We start from the raw sequence: 18,138 nt of genomic DNA, 5'->3' as shown, positions 1-18,138 counted from the left end.
TTGGTTGATGGTGGTTTGTTCAAGAACATTTGATACTGGCATCCCTGCTCAATAAATACACAGTTATTTTACTAGGTAAAATAAGTATTAACAAATTAGTTTTCTCTATCGAATATATTTCAGCAGGGTCAAAGAAAACAATATAAAACAAAAGGATACTATTGTAAGAATTTAATGTGTAAACAATACAGAAAAATAAGCATTAGCGCAACAAAACAGTTTTGCATCTTATATAGAAATTTTAAAGATACTTTACCAACAAGTAGGAGGTTAATCTCTGTATTAAAGCTTGCCTTCTTATAGAATAATTTAGCATTCTCTGAGATTTTAAGCCAGAAAAACAAGATTCATGCTGGTAAAGCAACCTGCAAATACTTTCTGCCTGTTCTCACAATTAGTCTACTTTAAACATAAGATCTTCCAAAGGAGGAAGACGATGCACTTAACGGAGATGGCTGGGGCCTTCCCAGGAAATCCTTGCCCATAGGAGATGCTTTACCATCTGCAGGACTAAAATGGTGGCAACAAATTGAAAGCCAGGGAAAGATTCCTGTATCTTTGGTGTATTTGCCCAATTTAAGTGTTATCTTCAGATGTATAATAAAACAAGTAAACAGAACCATAAAGATAAGCTTTCTATAAATTAAATGGTATTTGGCTGTAGTACTAAGGAGGTGAGAGATTAAGAAACTTCTGTTAATTATCAATCCTAAATGACTACTTGCCCATTACAACTGAAAACTGAGGATTCTACTCTAAGAAGTAGAATTGCTAATACTAGCAATTACTAATCTACTAATTAGTAGATTGCTAATACTTTAGAGTGTTTTATTCATGTTTTCCATTTAGAATCTTTAGAATTATTGATAAGCTCCTTTAAATAAGAAATCACATAGGATCAGCACAATACTGAACTAATAATGGCCCTCACACACATACTGAATTATCTGAGAAATATTACAATTGAAAGTGGTCTTTTTCCTGAGAAAGCCATGTTACAAAATGGCACAAGACAATACACATTTCCTCCAATTTTTCCCACCAGAAAATAAGATGGGAAAATCAGATTATAATATATTTTATGAGGAAAACATGTTTGTTTCTCAAAACTGTTTTCAATCACTTTATCATCTACAATTTTTTAAAGGGTGAGAACTAAATTTAAATTAAGAATGATCATTTCTACAAGGTGAGAGAATGAATACATATGGTAAACTTTGGTTAGAGTTTAAACAATTTTTATAGAAAATTGTTCACAAGTGAAGAAACTAAGGCACAGAAAACTTAAGCTCAATTTCAAGGTTGAGTTTAATAGTAAAGGTAGAAATAGAATCTAGGGCTCTTGATTCTCAGAGGGTAATGGGTGGTATCTTCCCAAGAGGGAAAAAATTTATTTCTTTTGGTGGGTAATGTTCATAAATCATTTTTAAAATATATAATATGAATTTCCTTGAAAATCTTTGGCATATGTGAGTCATTGGAGGCTGAAGTTTATAGATATCCTCTCCCCCACCCCAATACAAAAAGGCAGGGGAGCTAGTTTTTAAATGAATCAAAAAAGATTAATCTAAATTTCAAAGTGACCTGAGTTTCATTCTGCATTGTTATATAAATCAATTGGAGAGGTCAGTCTTGTGAAACGTAACAGAGGCCACTACACCTCACAGATTACACATACATGCATACTGCAGTGAGATTTATATGACTAGAATTTAGTCAACATTTTTATAAAGTACAAAATTAAATCTCAGTCTAATTTTTCATAAGCCAATAACTCAGAGATATCAAACTTGTTACAGTGGGATGATTCATTCATATATTGTATGGTATGAAGTTAGCCTCCAATTCAGGTATTTTTAATATGCATCCCAGGCCTTTGTATTGGTTGAGATGTAAGCTGTGAAATTTACTTAGCTCAGATTGGCATTTTTCCCTGTGCATGTGCTTCCAATCACGAAATTTTTAATCTCATAAAATGTGCACTTGTAAGAGCTCAGGTAGGTTTATGTAGTCATAATATAGTAGCACAGAACATAACATGTAAAAGTAAAAAATAAAATTATTTTCAAGTTTCTTTGTATTTAAAGTGCTCCATGTGCAGTATTAAACCAACTTTCAGATTATAGAAATCCGTTATGATGACTAGTAGTTTTAGAAAAGATCAGCAGTTAAACAAGAAAAAATTGTGTAAGTATGAATACATAGATTAAAAGATGCAAAAACTCTTTAGGTACATTGTAATCCAAATAATACCAAAAAAAAAAAAAATCCACTTGAATACATTAGAGAGATGACAGAGGTGTTGAGAAGGAATGTCAGAGACTAATTGGTAAGGTAACTAGTATGTAAACTCAAAGTGGTTCTGAATATTTTGGTAACAAGTATCTTTCCAACAAAACAGGAACAAAAATAAAATACTCATTCCTTATCAGAAATAAAATAGAAAACAAGTCTGTTCAAATGTTCAGAAGCTGTATCATAAAAATATTTTTTGAGAAATTTCATAGCTAATAGGTTGCTTCATCCATGTTGTCATCACTGTCTGCACCAAAATCATCTCCATCTTCAAAGTAGGAATTAATGTAGTCATTTTCCTAAGTGAAATGATATATTCCTCAGTAAACATTAAAAGTATGAGTAGTAACATTAAAGAACATAATGTAGGCTGTCCCTTTAATATAAGTTTATAAATATCAAAGTTAGGTAATTAGAAAATATGCCACGCTTAAAAGAAGTCTCTGTTATTTCAATGCTTGAAACACACATTAACTTTCACATATCTAACTGTGCTTTCTTCCTCAAGACCACCATCTCCTACTATTCTCAGGCACCAACTAGCTGAGAGAACATAAACGGATGCCCATTACACCTTAATAGGATTATACATCTCATTCATTTTACCTTAGTGGGATGATACATGGTTTAGTTAGTTAAACCACTAAACACTTACTCCAAACAAATGTACAAACACTCAAGAAACGAGGCCAATTTATACTAACATTCATTCGACTACACCAGAACTGAGGTTTCCGGTTACAATGCATAGCTGAGCATAAGCAGAGTGATTTTTGCTTCCTACCAAAAAACAAACAAACAAACGAAAAGACCTCAAGATACTAAATCAAATGCAGAAGATGCCATATTATATTACATCTAGGGCCCCTCAGTTTATTTTTTTTTAATTTTTATTTGTTTTATTTATTTATTTTTGGCTGTGTTGGGTCTTCGTTGCTGCGCACGGGCTTTCTCTAGTTGCCGTGAACGGGGGCTACTCTGTTGCGGTACGCGGGCTTCTCATTGTAGTGGCTTCTCTTGTTGAGAAGCACCGGCTCTAGGTGCGTAGTAGGCTTCAGTAGTTGTAGCACGCGGGCTCAGCAGTTGTGGCTCACGGGCTCTAGAGCGCAGGCTCAGTAGTTGTGGCCACACGGGCTTAGCTGCTCCGCAGCATGTGGGATCTTCCCGGACCAGGACTCGAACCCGTGTCCCCTGCCTTGGCAGGCGGATTCTCAACCACTGTGCCACCAGGGAAGCCCCTCAGTTCCTTTATAAATTAAGAGGGATTAAGCCCCTGGGAACATTCCAATTCTTATGGCTGAGTAAGACTACTATCTGTGTAAATGACTCAAGATATTTCTGCTTTCTATCAAAAATTTAAAAATCTACTTTGGATATAGATTAAAAGAAATTTAAGAGCGTTATTAACCAACTGCAGTGTATGGACTGCAGCTGGATTCCAACTGGAATAAGCAAAAATTTTTTTTCCAATCAAAACTATTTGAACACTGGTTTAATAATTGATGATATTAAAGAGTTACATTTTATTGTGTTAGGTATGATAATGATATTGTGATGTTGTTAAAGAGCCCTTATTTTTTATTTTTTTATTTTTGTGGTACGCGGGCCTCTCACTGTTGTGGCCTCTCCCGTTGCGGAGCACAGGCTCCGGACGCGCAGGCTCAGCGGCCATGGCTCACGGGCCCAGCCGCTCTGCGGCATGTGGGATCTTCCTGGACCGGGGCATGAACCCGTGTCCCCTGCATCGGCAGGCGGACTCTCAACCACTGTGCCACCAAGGAAGCCCGAGCCCTTATTTTTGAGTACATACTGAAATATTTATGGATGAAATGATATAATGCCTGGGATTTGCTTTAAAGTAATCCAAGGCAGCTGCAGGCTTGAAGTGGGGAGGAAAGGAGCAGACTGGGTGGATGAAAGAGTGGCCGAAAGGCTGGCTATGAATTGATCATTGTTAAAGCTAGGTGATGAGTCTGTAGGTGTTTATATTACTAGTCACTAGTTTTTGTAAATGATTGAAATTTGCCATAAAAAAATTAATTTCCAGGATACACAGTTTTGAGGGCATTAGCCCACTGTGGCCTCCTTTGCCTAGCAAAGCAATAAAGCTATTCTCTTCTACTTCACCCCCTCCCCAAATTAATCTCCACATCTCTACTATCTACAGCAGAAATTATGATAGAGTAAGAAATAGGGACTATTCTCAAAAGAAAGTCTCCTGGATATCACCTTTTTTAGTATCTGCATGGTGGGATTTTATATATAGATTTATATAAATAATATAAGAAAGGTAACTTGTATTATTCAGATATGTATTTCATTACTTTGTCCTCCCTAAACACTTTAATTTTCTGTATCCAGCTAAGACCCTAGGAAGTTGGCCTGGTTTCTCTGGTGCCAAGAAATCCAACAGTCTGGAAACCTGGCTGAATCCGGAGGCCATGTACCAGGGACGAGTGGCATGGTTGAGAGTTCAAGTGAGTCCATCTTGTAAGTGAGATCTTGGCAAGGACACTTGTATGAAAATATAAGCTAGCCAATTTGTACATACAAGTGGAAATGAGTAAGGAGGAGATACTGTATTTCAAATTGAGCATATGCCACTTGTGTTTAGACATGAGCACCTCCAAGTATGTTCAATGATGCGCATTAGGTAATTTTGTGAGATTAGTAATCTTGATACAAAGATTGGTACAAAGTGAGAACTTGTTGAAATTGATGGCTTAAATGGTTCTTGGCTTCATTTGGGCCCCTGCTTTTTTCTTTAATTGTAACACTCAAAAGACTGCAGAAAGAAAAAAGTCTATATTTTCTCAATTTTATATGTAAGTGTTACATAGATAATTCGCTCCACTTTACTCTTCAAAACAAAATGCTCTTTAAATCCTCAATATACATCAGGTGAGTCAATTAGCAGTAATTTTTCATTAATCAGTTAATTGCTAGAAAGAGCAAAGAGTAACTTTAAATCTGGAAAGGCTTTGAGCTTGCTTATACCCAGACTCACCCAGCCTCACACTCAGAATATATATCCTTTCTTTATTAAAGTAGAAAGTTGGTTGTTTTTTTTTAAATGAAATACAGTTATATAAACCCACTGGTGGTGTTTTGGACTCTGTTAAGACCCAATACAGAATTCTGAAATTACTAGAATCCTAATGTTTGCTGTTCTTGTTAGGACAGATCTAAATTTCAACACAGGTCAACTCAAGTAGACTTATAAACAGAGCATTTCAAAAGCCAAAGAATATTCAGGAAAATTCTGAAAAAGAAGGGTAACATGCTCTAAAAATATTAACAAATAATCAGAAGCTTCTATTAATTGGAACATCTTAGTGATAGTTCAGAAATGGATCAATGGAACAGAGTCCAGAAATACATCTAAGTAGGTGAAGGAATCTAATAGCTGATAAAAGAGAATTTCAAATCCATGCAGAAAGAAAATTTAGTACATGAGGTAGGCAACTGGCTAACCACTTGGAAACAGATAAAAATGCTTCTGTACCCCCTCACTGCACACCAATATAAATTTTATAGGAATCCAAAATTTAATGTAAAGTACTTGTAGCATATAATAAAGATTTCTCAGGTGGAGCAATTCAGGTGAAAAAAAAAGATTCAGAGTGTCGTGTGAGAAGCTGAAATGGAGTGAAGACAATGGTCACTTGCAATGCAGAAGAAACTCTCAGCCTAGGGTTAATGCATGAGACGTTTACAAAGTCCCAAAGAGGCCGTGACCAACAAACTTACCCTGCTTGACTGACTCCAGCTTATTTTGAAATGCACCATGTTTCCGAAAGTTGGAAATCCCAAATCTAAAACACTGAGTTCTGACTGAGATACTTGAGGTTGGATTATGAATGTTCTCTGATAGTGTCCACATGCACGTTGGGATTTAAAACCTGATGGTATTGCAGAGTACCCCCTCAAACCTATGTGACTAAACCCTTAATTCCCTTATTGCTGACTTAAAATTGTATGTATATAGATCTTAAACTAATCTGATCAATTTCCTTAACTTGTGGACTTCCACTTTCAAATTTGCCTATCAAGTTACTTTTACCTCCTACATTCCATTTGGTATCACTATAATTTCAATGCTATAATAATTCTCCTGGTACCAAGAACTTGATGCCAGTGATAATAATATACCCCTGGTTCCCATCAACTTGGTTTTGGTTTGTTGGTTTACTTTAATTATATACCATATTAGCTCATCCTTAAGCTTAGTTAGCTTTGTTACTCTCCCAGAATAGACCATTACCTCTTCTTGCTCTTCTTCGTCATATTCCTCTTGTTCTGCAGCATTGTCATCCTCCTCCTCATCACCTTCTTTACTTTTCTCTTTGCTTCCTTCTTTCTCTTCATTTTCTTCATCTGATTTTTCACCATCACCTCTCTTTTCCAATTCCTGGTATAAATGAACTTCATTAATTTAAATGGAAACCACTAGACTCTGACTTGCCTGCTCAATCTCAAGAGAACAGCTACCTATCACCCTAATTCTAACCCTCCCTTACCGACGCCTCCAGGCCACCACCTAGGACACCGTGAGTTAACTCAAGAAAGATGGGACTAAATGGCCTGTCATTACACTGGTATTTTCTCTGAGTTTGCTACTTCATAACTGGGTCTTGAGTCATGCTGTGATATCAGCTCTGCTGCCCAATGCTTTATTTTTATGATTCCTATCCTACCTCCTTATAAAATATTGAGTTGATTCTGTTTATGGAGAAGCACTTTCAGAATGTTATTTTGTTTTCCTTGAAACATGAAAGGAGAAAAGAGAATGGAATGGTAACATTTCAAAATGTCTATGTTTTAGTTTCTAAGTGAAACTGTTTAAAATAATATCAAGTCATCCTATTTGCAGATTATCCATGTTCTTATCTCTATTCTCCCTCATTATTTACTTCCCATTTCCAAGGATTTTTGTTTCTTAATGTATCTGGCAGGTACATTAAGAAAAGAGAGATTAAAACTCAAATTTCAGTAAATATTAGCAATTATTAGCAACTCTAAGAATGCAGGCAAAGAAGAGATGCAGAGTTAGAGAAACTTTGATTACCTGATGGCTCCACTTATCCACCTTGTTAAAACCACTGCCACCTTCTCATAAGACAGAGATTTAACTTTAAGATTACATCTTTATATTTCTATTGTGACTACCAATAATTTTTTCCATTTGATAAAAAGTGACCTGTTTTTATTACCATTACTATCCATTTGCTAAACTGTTCTAGGCTTAATTTGCACAAGCGACAGAATTTCACCAGTTTTCTAGGAGGTGGGGGACAGCAATAATTTCATATATTAATACTCATAATTAATGCATAAGATCACTTTAACTAAAACACTATTATTCTTAATCAGTAATCAGAACACTAATTCATAAATCTGTAAATACTCTACCCTATTATAAGATATTTGCTCTGTAGATTACATACAGAGAGAAAACATATTTTGTATTTGGTGTGACTACAACTTAACTATTCCATTTGGTTCTTAAATATTTTTTTAATCCCTTTAATTACATTCAAATTTGAATTTAAGAAAACCAAAGGCAATGAAAGACTACATCAGATAGTCTCAATTTTTAATCAAAATTCAAACTCTACCCTTCCTGTCACCTTACCCCACTTAGGTAGAACAAATAAGACCAAGGTAATAGACATAAGATGATTTATCTTCATACTGACCCATGTTACCTTATATGAGTTATTCCTACAATATAATGTGTGCAATTTTTAACACTTGGCAATCCCTTTGGAAAACTGCATGTAAAGAAAATAGTATTTACAGATTTTTTAAGTGTTTATAAAAACACATACATATAATGATGACATATTAATGTTAATTAAGATATGAAATTTTTTTCTTTTCTATTTTAATCAAACCCTAGTAAAAAGGCCTACAACCCACAAGATTGTATAGTTAAAAGGGAACTGTAGTGCTATACTTATTTAACTCTGTGCAAGGTATACGCTACATCTGAAAAAATCATGCTATTACCTATTAGTTAATAATTAGCAACAGAGTTATTTAAACGAGTTATGTAAAAATATTTTTAAATATAGAATTCATTCAGTGCTATGTAGGGACTAGGAGGTCTTGATTTCCACTACTGCCACCTCAATTATCTTTAAATAAATAACTTCAACTTTATTTCTACTACATAGACCTAAATCAAACCAATAAAATACCTAAATCAGTTAACAAATATCAGATTTATGAAATTTAGAAAAAAGATATCATACACACTGTCTCATCACTTTATTCCTTTTGTGTTAAGATATTAGTTTTAATTCATCTACTTAATAGTCTCCATTTTCTCTTCTGTGAGATACAACTATTTACCCCTACTACTTTATGGATTTATTTAAAGAACAATGTGAATAACACAATGTGAAAACACTTTGAAAACAGTTGAATTATGAACAGTTAACAGTTCTAGCTTAAATACCATAGACCACTCACAGAGCCACCTGTATGTCATACAGAAATAAGCTCAAATATTAGTTTACTGCTGTCTGATTATTCACACAATAACCATGAGATTTGACTGGATGTCATCCCCTCTCCATCACAGAAGTTTCATTAAAGAAAACTTGCAACTACTTTTGCTGAAGAAATGAACAATAATGGAGTCATCTAGAAGCTAACTTTGCTCTATTAAATAAAGCTGCTAACTCATTGGGATTTCTAGATTTAAAATTCCAGTTTTAACAAAGTGTGTAATGAAAAAAGGTGTTTAAATGTAGGGAATAAGGAAATACAACTTGTTCTGATGAGAAACCACATCCAGAGGTCCAGATCTATCTTCCTTATAGCCCATGTCATCTTAGCAACTTCTTTCCAGGAAGTTTTAAGAACAGTCAGAATCTGTGTTCAATCAATACAAGATGGCTAGTTCTGCAACTCCATCCATCATTCCACCACAGTAAAACCTGACAGTTATTGCTATTCCTTCAACAATCCTCCTGGCTTGATTTTCAGACCTGTTATCTTCAGCTCAAGTACTGGTCAAAAGTAAAATTTAAAAAGATGAGTTTCTGTTACCAGATAGCTATGCCAACTTGGCCAGGCAAGTAAAAGTTTTAAAGCTTGACGTCCTCATCGGTAAGTAAGGAATAATAATACCCATCTCTCTTTGTTGTTATGAAGCCTTAAGCACATAATGGATGTAAATAGTTCATCAAAGAGCCTGCTATTTAAAAAGTTCTCAAAAAGCGCTAGCTGCTATCATTATCATCATCATCATCATTACCATCACCATCACCATCAATGCAAGGTAATTCACGCATTGATAGTGGGAATAAAGGGAATAAACTGGTATAACCTCATTGGAGAATGATCTGCCAATATTTATCCATATTTTCCATATTATACAGTACACATAACAGCTGACCTAACAAGTCTACTTCTAGAAATCTATCCTAAACATGTGAAATCACATACTTAACATGGATTCACTGCAGCATTGTTTATAATGGTGAAACACTAGATGAAACATAATGTCCATCAATAGATTACTGATTAAATAAATTATGGTTCATTCTTATAGTGTAGCCAAAAAAAAAAAAAAGAAGAAAAAGAAAAGAATGAGGGAACTCTTTCACAGACTGACATGGAAACATTGCCAAGATATTTTAAGTGATAAGGTGAAGAGGCAAAACAGTGCAATATGCTGCTTTTTTGTCATTAAAAAGAAAAAAAATCTGTATTTTCTATGCATAAAATGTTTCTGGAAGGATATATAAGAAACTGGTAACACTGGCCATCTAAAATAGAGGAATTTAATGGATGGCTAGGGACAGGGATGGGAGGGCATATTTTTAGTTTATTCATCTTTTTAATTTTATATCTTTTTTTTGAAATATTAAAAAATAAAGATATAAAAATTAGTGCCATAAGATAGGATTTTCCCTCAATAGAATCTTCTACACTTAAACATAAAGCAGAAGAAAAGCATTAAAAATACACATATACCAATAAGAGGAAAAAATGAGAGATCTTTAAAGATATACATTCATGTTTCTTTCCCATGCATAATCCAAATGCAAGGGGAAAAGAGGAATAGAGTGGGAAAGGAGTCAGGTGACAAAAGGTGAGGCAAGCTGACAGGTGAGTCGTAGAGAGGACAGAATGGAGCCCCCATATCTCCCAGCCAACAATGTTCAAACCTTGCTAGTTACCCTGTATGCTGGGCTTGGCTCTGCCAAGTGTACACGTTATTTAAAAGAGAGAGAAGGTGTTAAGGTGGAAGAAGACAAAAAGAGGTATGACATTTTTTCAGTTTGTTCTTCTAATAAGAAGAAAACCTTACCTCAATTTTCTTCAATACATCTGCAGTATTAGTGAGTGAAGTGCCTTTGCCTGTATCTTTTGCCTTTTTGGATTTGGGGCCTGCTGAAGTAAAACCACTGTTAACACATTTTTCTATAACAGCAATTGTATATTAAATGTCTTCGTCTTTTAATATGCCATCTAGCATGCTGGTATGCCATACCAGGCACACATAATTTGCAGGATGAATTAATTTTCCTAAAGAATGAACAAAATAAATCAGCACACATCACCAATTTTCCATGGTGAGGAGTAAACGATAATCACTTAATAGGATATTTTCTAAGACTGCAACCAGATATCTCTACTGAAAATTTGGATTGGCATTTACTGTCCTCAGGGCCAAAACTGCGACAATGTTCCCTCAGGTAGAAGCACTAGAGGGCCAGTGAAAGGCTCCCACAAATGTATCATCTGCACTGGCTTCCTGTTCACTCATCAGGAAATTTTAAATAGGGCAATCGTACCAGGTTTGGGAAAATAAAAAACAAACTTCCAGTTATAAAATATATAATCACGAGGATGTAATGTACAGTGCAGGGAATAGGTCAATAATATTGTAATAACTTTATATGGTGATCGGTGGTAACTAGACTCATAGTGGTGATCATTTCATGATGTATAAAAGTTATCACAACACTATGTTGTACATCTGAAATTAATATAATATGTAAGTCAACTATACTTCAATTAAAAAACATACAAGTGTAGAATAAATATGTATTTGCCAGTGGTTAAAGAGATGAGAAAGAGGTTATATTCAGGGCAGCATAGCATTATCTTTGTAATGAAGATTAAAATAGTTAAATGGAACACACCCGTCATATGAATCTGAAAACTCAAAGCAATATAAATAAAATGTTTTAATAGCTTTGGGATACAAAATTTTTTAAGCTGTATCAAAAATATTGCATTTTGAGGCTAATGTGAAACTGCAGGGTATAAAGAATTGTTTCACATATAGATCCTGCTAGTCAGTTACCAAAACACTATGATATGTTACAAAATTGTCCCATGGTGATCAAAAAGTATTACCATTCTTTCCCAAAATCAAACTAAATACCTAGAAATTACTTGGTAACAGAGGAAAATATGGCTCAGAAAGATGTAATTTTGTTAAAGATTAACATTTAACCTATAGAAGAAGAAATTTTTAGATTGTGGTGCATGACCCATAACTGATGGAATTTACAATTTATTATGTGATACCAAATTGCCCCTTGGGGAGTCACTGAGTTCAGACCTCCCAAACATACATATTAGTGAGGTTTTGCTCAAACAAAAGTTATAAAAAAAAAAGTTAGATTTAATGACGGGTAACTATCTCTGTTCCCCTTGAGAGCAAAGACTGTTTAATCTGAATTGTAGCACATAAAATATCATATATCAACAAGCTCTCAATATATAATATTGATGTCAGAAAACACTAGCTAAGAATGTAACTTACATCAAGAAGTCTTTTTCTCTAAGGAGTTTTTATCAAATTATTTAAATTTCATACACATAAATCTGTTAAATGGATATTATAGAACATGGTCAGGTAAATAAACTTATAAAAATTATTAATCTCTTAGCCAAGAAAGTCAGTTGCATATTCAAGTCTACTCAGCAATTCTGGCTATGTATTATTTATAATTGAGAAAGAAGTGTCAAATTATGAAAAGTTGTTAAAAGACTGTTTCAACCCCAAAACATTTACATGAATTTTTTTTTCATCTTTGGCCAAATACATGCATATATTTGAATTTTTTTGTTTCTTTCAACACCTGCCAATAGCTGGTTCTTCAAGAAACAAACTTTTTCAGTCTTTGGCTCTTTTGGTATTGGCTACTTTCATGTAAATCAGGGGAGGCCATTTTAACAAAAGAGAGAGTATAAGCTTACCAGGAACATAACACAAAAATTATACAATATGAAATAAAAATATTAAGAAGAATGGAAAAAGAAAGTTTTGTTGTTTTCGTTTTCAACAAATGAAAATCCTGATGCACTGGAAGCTTTTACAAATCATCAATGTATATATGTGATTCTAGGGATGAGCAGCTGGTGGGATGTATTTGAACATTAATTCCTCCAAATCAGATATATTCTTTTCAGCTCTTTAAAGTCTGCTAAAAATTTGTGATCCACTAGGACATGACCAGTATCATTCAAGCAAATGTTATTTTATTGTGAAAATAATATATTTGTCTAAGAAAAGCCAAGGGTATAAAGGACAGCAGGTAAACTATCAGATCTCAGTATATAATAATTCTGTTCTCAATCAAGCTAAATATTCTTATATGTTGTAGCTTTGAAATAAAACAAAATAAAAATACTTCCATTTAAAATATATATGTCAAAATTCACCAAATTGTATGTTTCGAATATGTGCATTTTATTATATGTCAACTATATCTCAATAAAGCTGTTAAAAAGGGGAGGGGGATCTCTTTCAAAAGACAGAAGTCGAAGGAGTACTTCCTAACTCATTCTATGAGGTCAGAATTACCCTAATGTCAAAATCAGACGCATATTATGAGAAAGCAAACTAAAGATCACTATCTCTCATGAATAAAGATACAAAACTCCTCAACAAAATATTCTCAAATCCAATCCAACAATGTGTAGAAGGAATTATACACCACAGTCAAGGGGGATTTACCCCAGGGATAAAAGGCTGGTCCAAAATCAATTAATGTAATCCATCACATTAACAAGCTAAAGAAGAAAAATCACATGATCATATCAATAGATGCAGAAAAAGCATATGACAAAATCAAACAGCCATTCATGATAAAAACTCTTAGTAAGTTAGGAACAGAGGGGAAATTCTTCAACTTGATACAGAATATCTACAAAAACACCCTATAGTTACATCATACTTAGTGGTGAAAAACTTGATATCATTAATAATAAAAATCTGACATTCTGCCACTAAGATCAGGAAGAAGGCAAGAAAGTTCCCTCTCATCACTGCTTTTCAACATTTCACTGGAAGTCCTAGCTAATACAATAAGATAAGAAAAGGATACAAAAGGTATGTATATTGGGAAGGAAAAAATAAAACTTCCTTTGTTCACAGACGACATGTAGAAAATCTGAATGAACTGGCTAAAAAACTCCTGGAACTAATAAGCAATTATAGCAGGGTTATAGGATACAGGTTAATACGCAAAATCAATAGATTTCTTATATATGAACAATTGACAAGTAGAATTTGAAATTAAAAACATAGTACTATTTACATTAGTACCCACCAAAATGAAATACTTAGGTAAAAATCTAACAAAATGATCTATATGAGGAAAACCACAAAACTCTGATTAATGAAATCAGAGAACTAAATAAATGGAGAGATATTCCATATTCATGGATAGGAAGAGCTAATATCTTCAAGGTATCATTTCTTCCCAACTTCATCTATAAATTCAACGCAATCTCAATCAAAATCCTAGTAAATTATTTTGCAGAAATCGACAAACTGACTCTACTGTATGTATGGAGAGGCAAAAGACCCAGAATAGCCAACACAACACTGAAGAAAAATAACAAAGTTAGAGGACTGGCACTATCTGACTTTAAAACATACTATAAAGCTATCGTAATCAAGACAGTGGTATAGGTGAAAGAATAAATACATAGGCCAACGAAACCAAATAGAGAGCCCAGAAAGAGACCCACATAAATACAGAAAAAGGCAACTGGACTTCCACATGCAAAAAAATGAATTTACACAGACTTTACACCCTTCACAAAAATTAACTCAAAATGGATCACAGACTTAAATGTAAAACACAAAACTATAAAACTCCTAAAAGATAACAGGAGAAAATTTAGATGACCTTGAGCTTGGCGATGACTTCTGAGAGGCAAAACCAAAGGCAGGATCCATGAAAAAAGGAACTGATAAGCTGGACTACATTAAAATTAAAAACTGCTGTATGAAAGACACTGTCAAGGAATAAGAAGACAAGCTACAGACTGGGAGAAAATGTTTTCAAAAGACGTATTCGAAAAAGGACTGTGTGAAATAGAAAATAATATATATTGGTCTCAGCCCCTGGTTCCTGGCACAGAACTCCTAAAACCCTTATAACTTCCTAAAGTGACAATAGTGTGTCTTTTTGTTGTTGTTCTAATATGTGTCTAAATCCCTTGGAATTTACTGGGTGATAGGAGTGTCTTTTGTTCTAAGGCGGTGACACTTGGTGGGCTGCTGGGCAGCTTCAGGATGGGGTGGGTTATCATAAACATCAAGCCATGATTAGAAGCCTGGAACTTTCAGCCTCATCTCCCATCCCTTGGAAAAGAGGAGAGGGGCTGGAGATTGAGTTAATGATTGATCATGCCCATGTGATGAAGCCTCCATAAAAATCCCCAAAGTATGTGGTTCCAAGAGTTTCTGGCTTGGTGAACATATCCATGTACTAGAAGGTGGCACATCCCAATTCCACAGAGACTGAAGTTCCTGCACTGGCGACCTTCCAGACTTTATCTTATGTATCTTTTCACCTGACTGTTCATCTGTATCCTTTATCATAATCTTTATTATATAGTAAACTGGTAAACGTACGTAAATGTTTCCCTAAGTTCTGTGAGCTGTTCTAGCAAATCAAATCCAAGGTTGGGGGTGGAGGGCATGGGAACCTCTGATTTGTAGCCAACTCAGACAAAAGTCGTGGGTAACCTGAAGACACACTATACTTGTGATTGACATCTGTAGTGGGGAGTAGTCTCCTGGGACGGAGCCCTTAATCTGTGGGGTCTGTGCTAACTCCAGTTAGTGTCAGAACGGAATTAAATTGTAGGAGACACAGCTGGTGTTACAGAGAATGGCTTGATGTGCAGGAAAAAACTCCATACATCTGGTGTCAGAATTGCTGTGAATGTGGTACTGGTGTGACAGGAAAGGACAAACACCCAGCAAGAGTGTTTTTCCTACAGACTATCATCCAAAATATACAAAGAACTAAAACTCAACAATAAAAACACATTAAAAAACCCAATTTCTCCAATGTCTCTCCCACAACCTCATCTTAGCAAGCTAGCACTCGTCCTTCAATCTGGAGTTCAATTGTACCTCCTCAAAGAACCCTTCCCTGGCCTCCCAGTGAAGACAGTGTGTTACGTTTAATGTCTTTACTCCAACTGACTGTGAGCTCTGTGAGGGCGAGGATTACTCCTACTTTGCTCACTGTTTTATCCCTCTTAGCACAGTGTCTGGCAATAGTAGATGCTCAACAACTTTGTATTCGGTGGAATTATGAAAGAACAACACAACAGAAGGTTTCACTGTGATATTTTATGTACATCATAAAGTTCTATTCGACAGTTCCCAAACGTTACCAGTTCCAAATGTTTTAGTTAAAAACTTAAAATATAGCCAGTATAATCATTTTAAAACTGTCAAATATGCAAATGAGAATATCTACATAATTGAAAAGTCTTTCCTAGCACATCAAAATTCCATAATTAAAGGAAAAACAATTAAAAAAACAAAGAAAACAAAACAAAAAATCAACAGCAAAAGGCTCCAACAAAATAATCATAATGTCAAAAATATTTTAAGAAAAAGCATTCAGAACATTGAGTGTAACATTAGATTGACAGTTCCATATTAAATGGAAGTTAAGCAATAACCTTTTCCCACCTGGATTATTATTATTATATTAGTTAATGTACCTTTTTTGCATTTTTTTCTTGGCATCAACTCTCTAGGGAGTCTTCTCCAATCTGTGTGTACAAAAGGAGAAATATAAAAATGGCAGTTTCCTCTAGGAATTACTGGCACTAGCTATAACTATTTAAAGAACATGATAGTTGCTCATGCAAAGGAAATAAAGTTTCTTAATATCTGACTATACATATTTAGCTGGGATCAAATTATAACAGTGATATATTTTCTCCTATGAAGAAAAAAAGTTTATTAAAATAGCTTTGAAACAGTGTTATAAAATTTCTACAACATTCTTTTAACAGCTATACAGTATTTATATAATTAATTTCAAATACAGAAATTTTCATAACAAAAAATATAGAAAAATATTTATGGGCATGAAAAGTTATTCATGATATACTGGTAAATTAAAAAACTTCTAAAACAATACATACAGAATTCCATTTAAAAAATAAACCTACCATATAAATATTTTTATATATATTTGTGCAGAGAAAGCTCTAGGTTGGGGACAAAATATTACAGAAATTCCTTGCAAGTGTTAGGATTACAGCTGTTTTTCTTAACTGTTATTTATTTAACTACTCTGTATTTTGTAAGTTTTCTGTAGTTGATATGTATTTTTAAAAAAATTTATTTAACTTATTTATTTTTGGCTGCATTGGGTCTTCATTACTGCGCGCTGGCTCTCTCTAGTTGTGGTGAGTGGGGGCTACTCTTCGTTGCCGTGTGTAGGTTTCTCATTGTGGCGGCTTCTCTTGTTTTGGAGCATGGGCTCTAGGCTTGTGGGCTCAGTAGTTGTGGCGCACGGGCTTAGTTGCTCCGCGGCATGTGGGCTCCTCCCACACCAGGGCTCAAATCCGTGTCCCCTGCATTGGCAGGCGGATTCTTAACCACTGCGCCACCAGGGAAGCCCTGTAGTTGATATGTATTTCTTTCTTTTTTTTTTTTTTTGTGGTACGCAGGCCTCTCACTGTTGTGGCCTCTCCCGTTGCGGAGCACAGGCTCCGGATGTGCAAGCTCAGCAGCCATAGCCCACGTGTCCAGCCGCTCCACGGCATGTGGGATCCTCCCGGACTGGGGCACGAACCCGTGTCCATTGCATCGGCAGGCGGATTCTCAACCACTGCGCCACCAGGGAAGCCCTGATATGTATTTCTTATGTAATAAAATTTTTTTTCAAAAGTTAAAATATGTGATCACAATCCTAATACATGCAAAACTAAATAAACAATTCTAATAATTATAGGAAAACTTTAAAATTAAAAATACAAATAGCTATGGAAAAGTAAATTCCCTCCAATTAATAATTTTGCCTGCATTAATAAACAATTCCTTTAATTTGTCACTTCCTTTTCATTTTTAAGCTTAATCAGAAAAATGATGCAACATGAAAATAGATAAAAATGCTGCCTGCTAGGGCTTCCCTGGTGGCGCAGTGGTTGAGAGCCCGCCTGCTGATGCAGGGGACACGGGTTTGTGCCCCGGTCCGGGAAGATCCCACATGCAGCGGAGCAACTGGGCCCGTGAGCCATGGCTGCTGAGCCTGCGCGTCTGGAGCCTGTGCTCCACAACGGGAGAGGCCACAGCAGTGAGAGGCCCACGTACTGCAAAAAAAAAAAAAAAAAATGCTGCCTGCTAATAAAAGAAAAACTCAGTGTCTTTTGCAGAAAACATTTATATCTCAAGCTATTTTAGCCGAACTAATAAATTTTGCTTTAAATATGTTTCTTTTTATAAACAATACACAGGTGATCATAAGAAAGTATTTAAAGAGAATCATTTAGAGATGAATGTTTATGAAGTAGAAGAAATGAGAGACCTAAGACAGTGTTTTC

The 18,138-nt window shown here is 34.9% G+C and overlaps 1 protein-coding gene across 5 annotated transcripts in view; it reads right to left on the bottom strand.

Moving 5' to 3' along the window:
- Nucleotides 1–156: 156 nt before the first annotated feature.
- Nucleotides 157–18,138, bottom strand: part of POLR3G (RNA polymerase III subunit G) — a 41,187-nt gene continuing 23,205 nt past the window's right edge. For 4 of the 5 annotated variants that reach the window (XM_019929713.3, XM_019929714.3, XM_019929715.3 and 1 more), the window contains 4 exons: nt 16,306–16,356; nt 10,622–10,704; nt 6,560–6,706; nt 157–2,594 (listed from right to left, as the gene is read on the bottom strand). In XM_019929713.3, the coding sequence (XP_019785272.1) occupies nt 2,508–2,594; nt 6,560–6,706; nt 10,622–10,704; nt 16,306–16,356 (368 nt within the window). In that variant the 3' untranslated portion in view covers nt 157–2,507. The remainder of the gene's footprint in view (nt 2,595–6,559; nt 6,707–10,621; nt 10,705–16,305; nt 16,357–18,138) is intronic. The other variant, XM_019929716.2, reaches the window with a different exon arrangement.

This window comes from Tursiops truncatus, chromosome 3, assembly GCF_011762595.2.
Source record: "Tursiops truncatus isolate mTurTru1 chromosome 3, mTurTru1.mat.Y, whole genome shotgun sequence".
NCBI classification, from domain to species: domain Eukaryota; kingdom Metazoa; phylum Chordata; class Mammalia; order Artiodactyla; family Delphinidae; genus Tursiops; species Tursiops truncatus.
The sequence above is the reverse complement of the archived record's forward strand: the minus strand, read 5'-3'. Positions and strand labels throughout refer to the sequence as shown.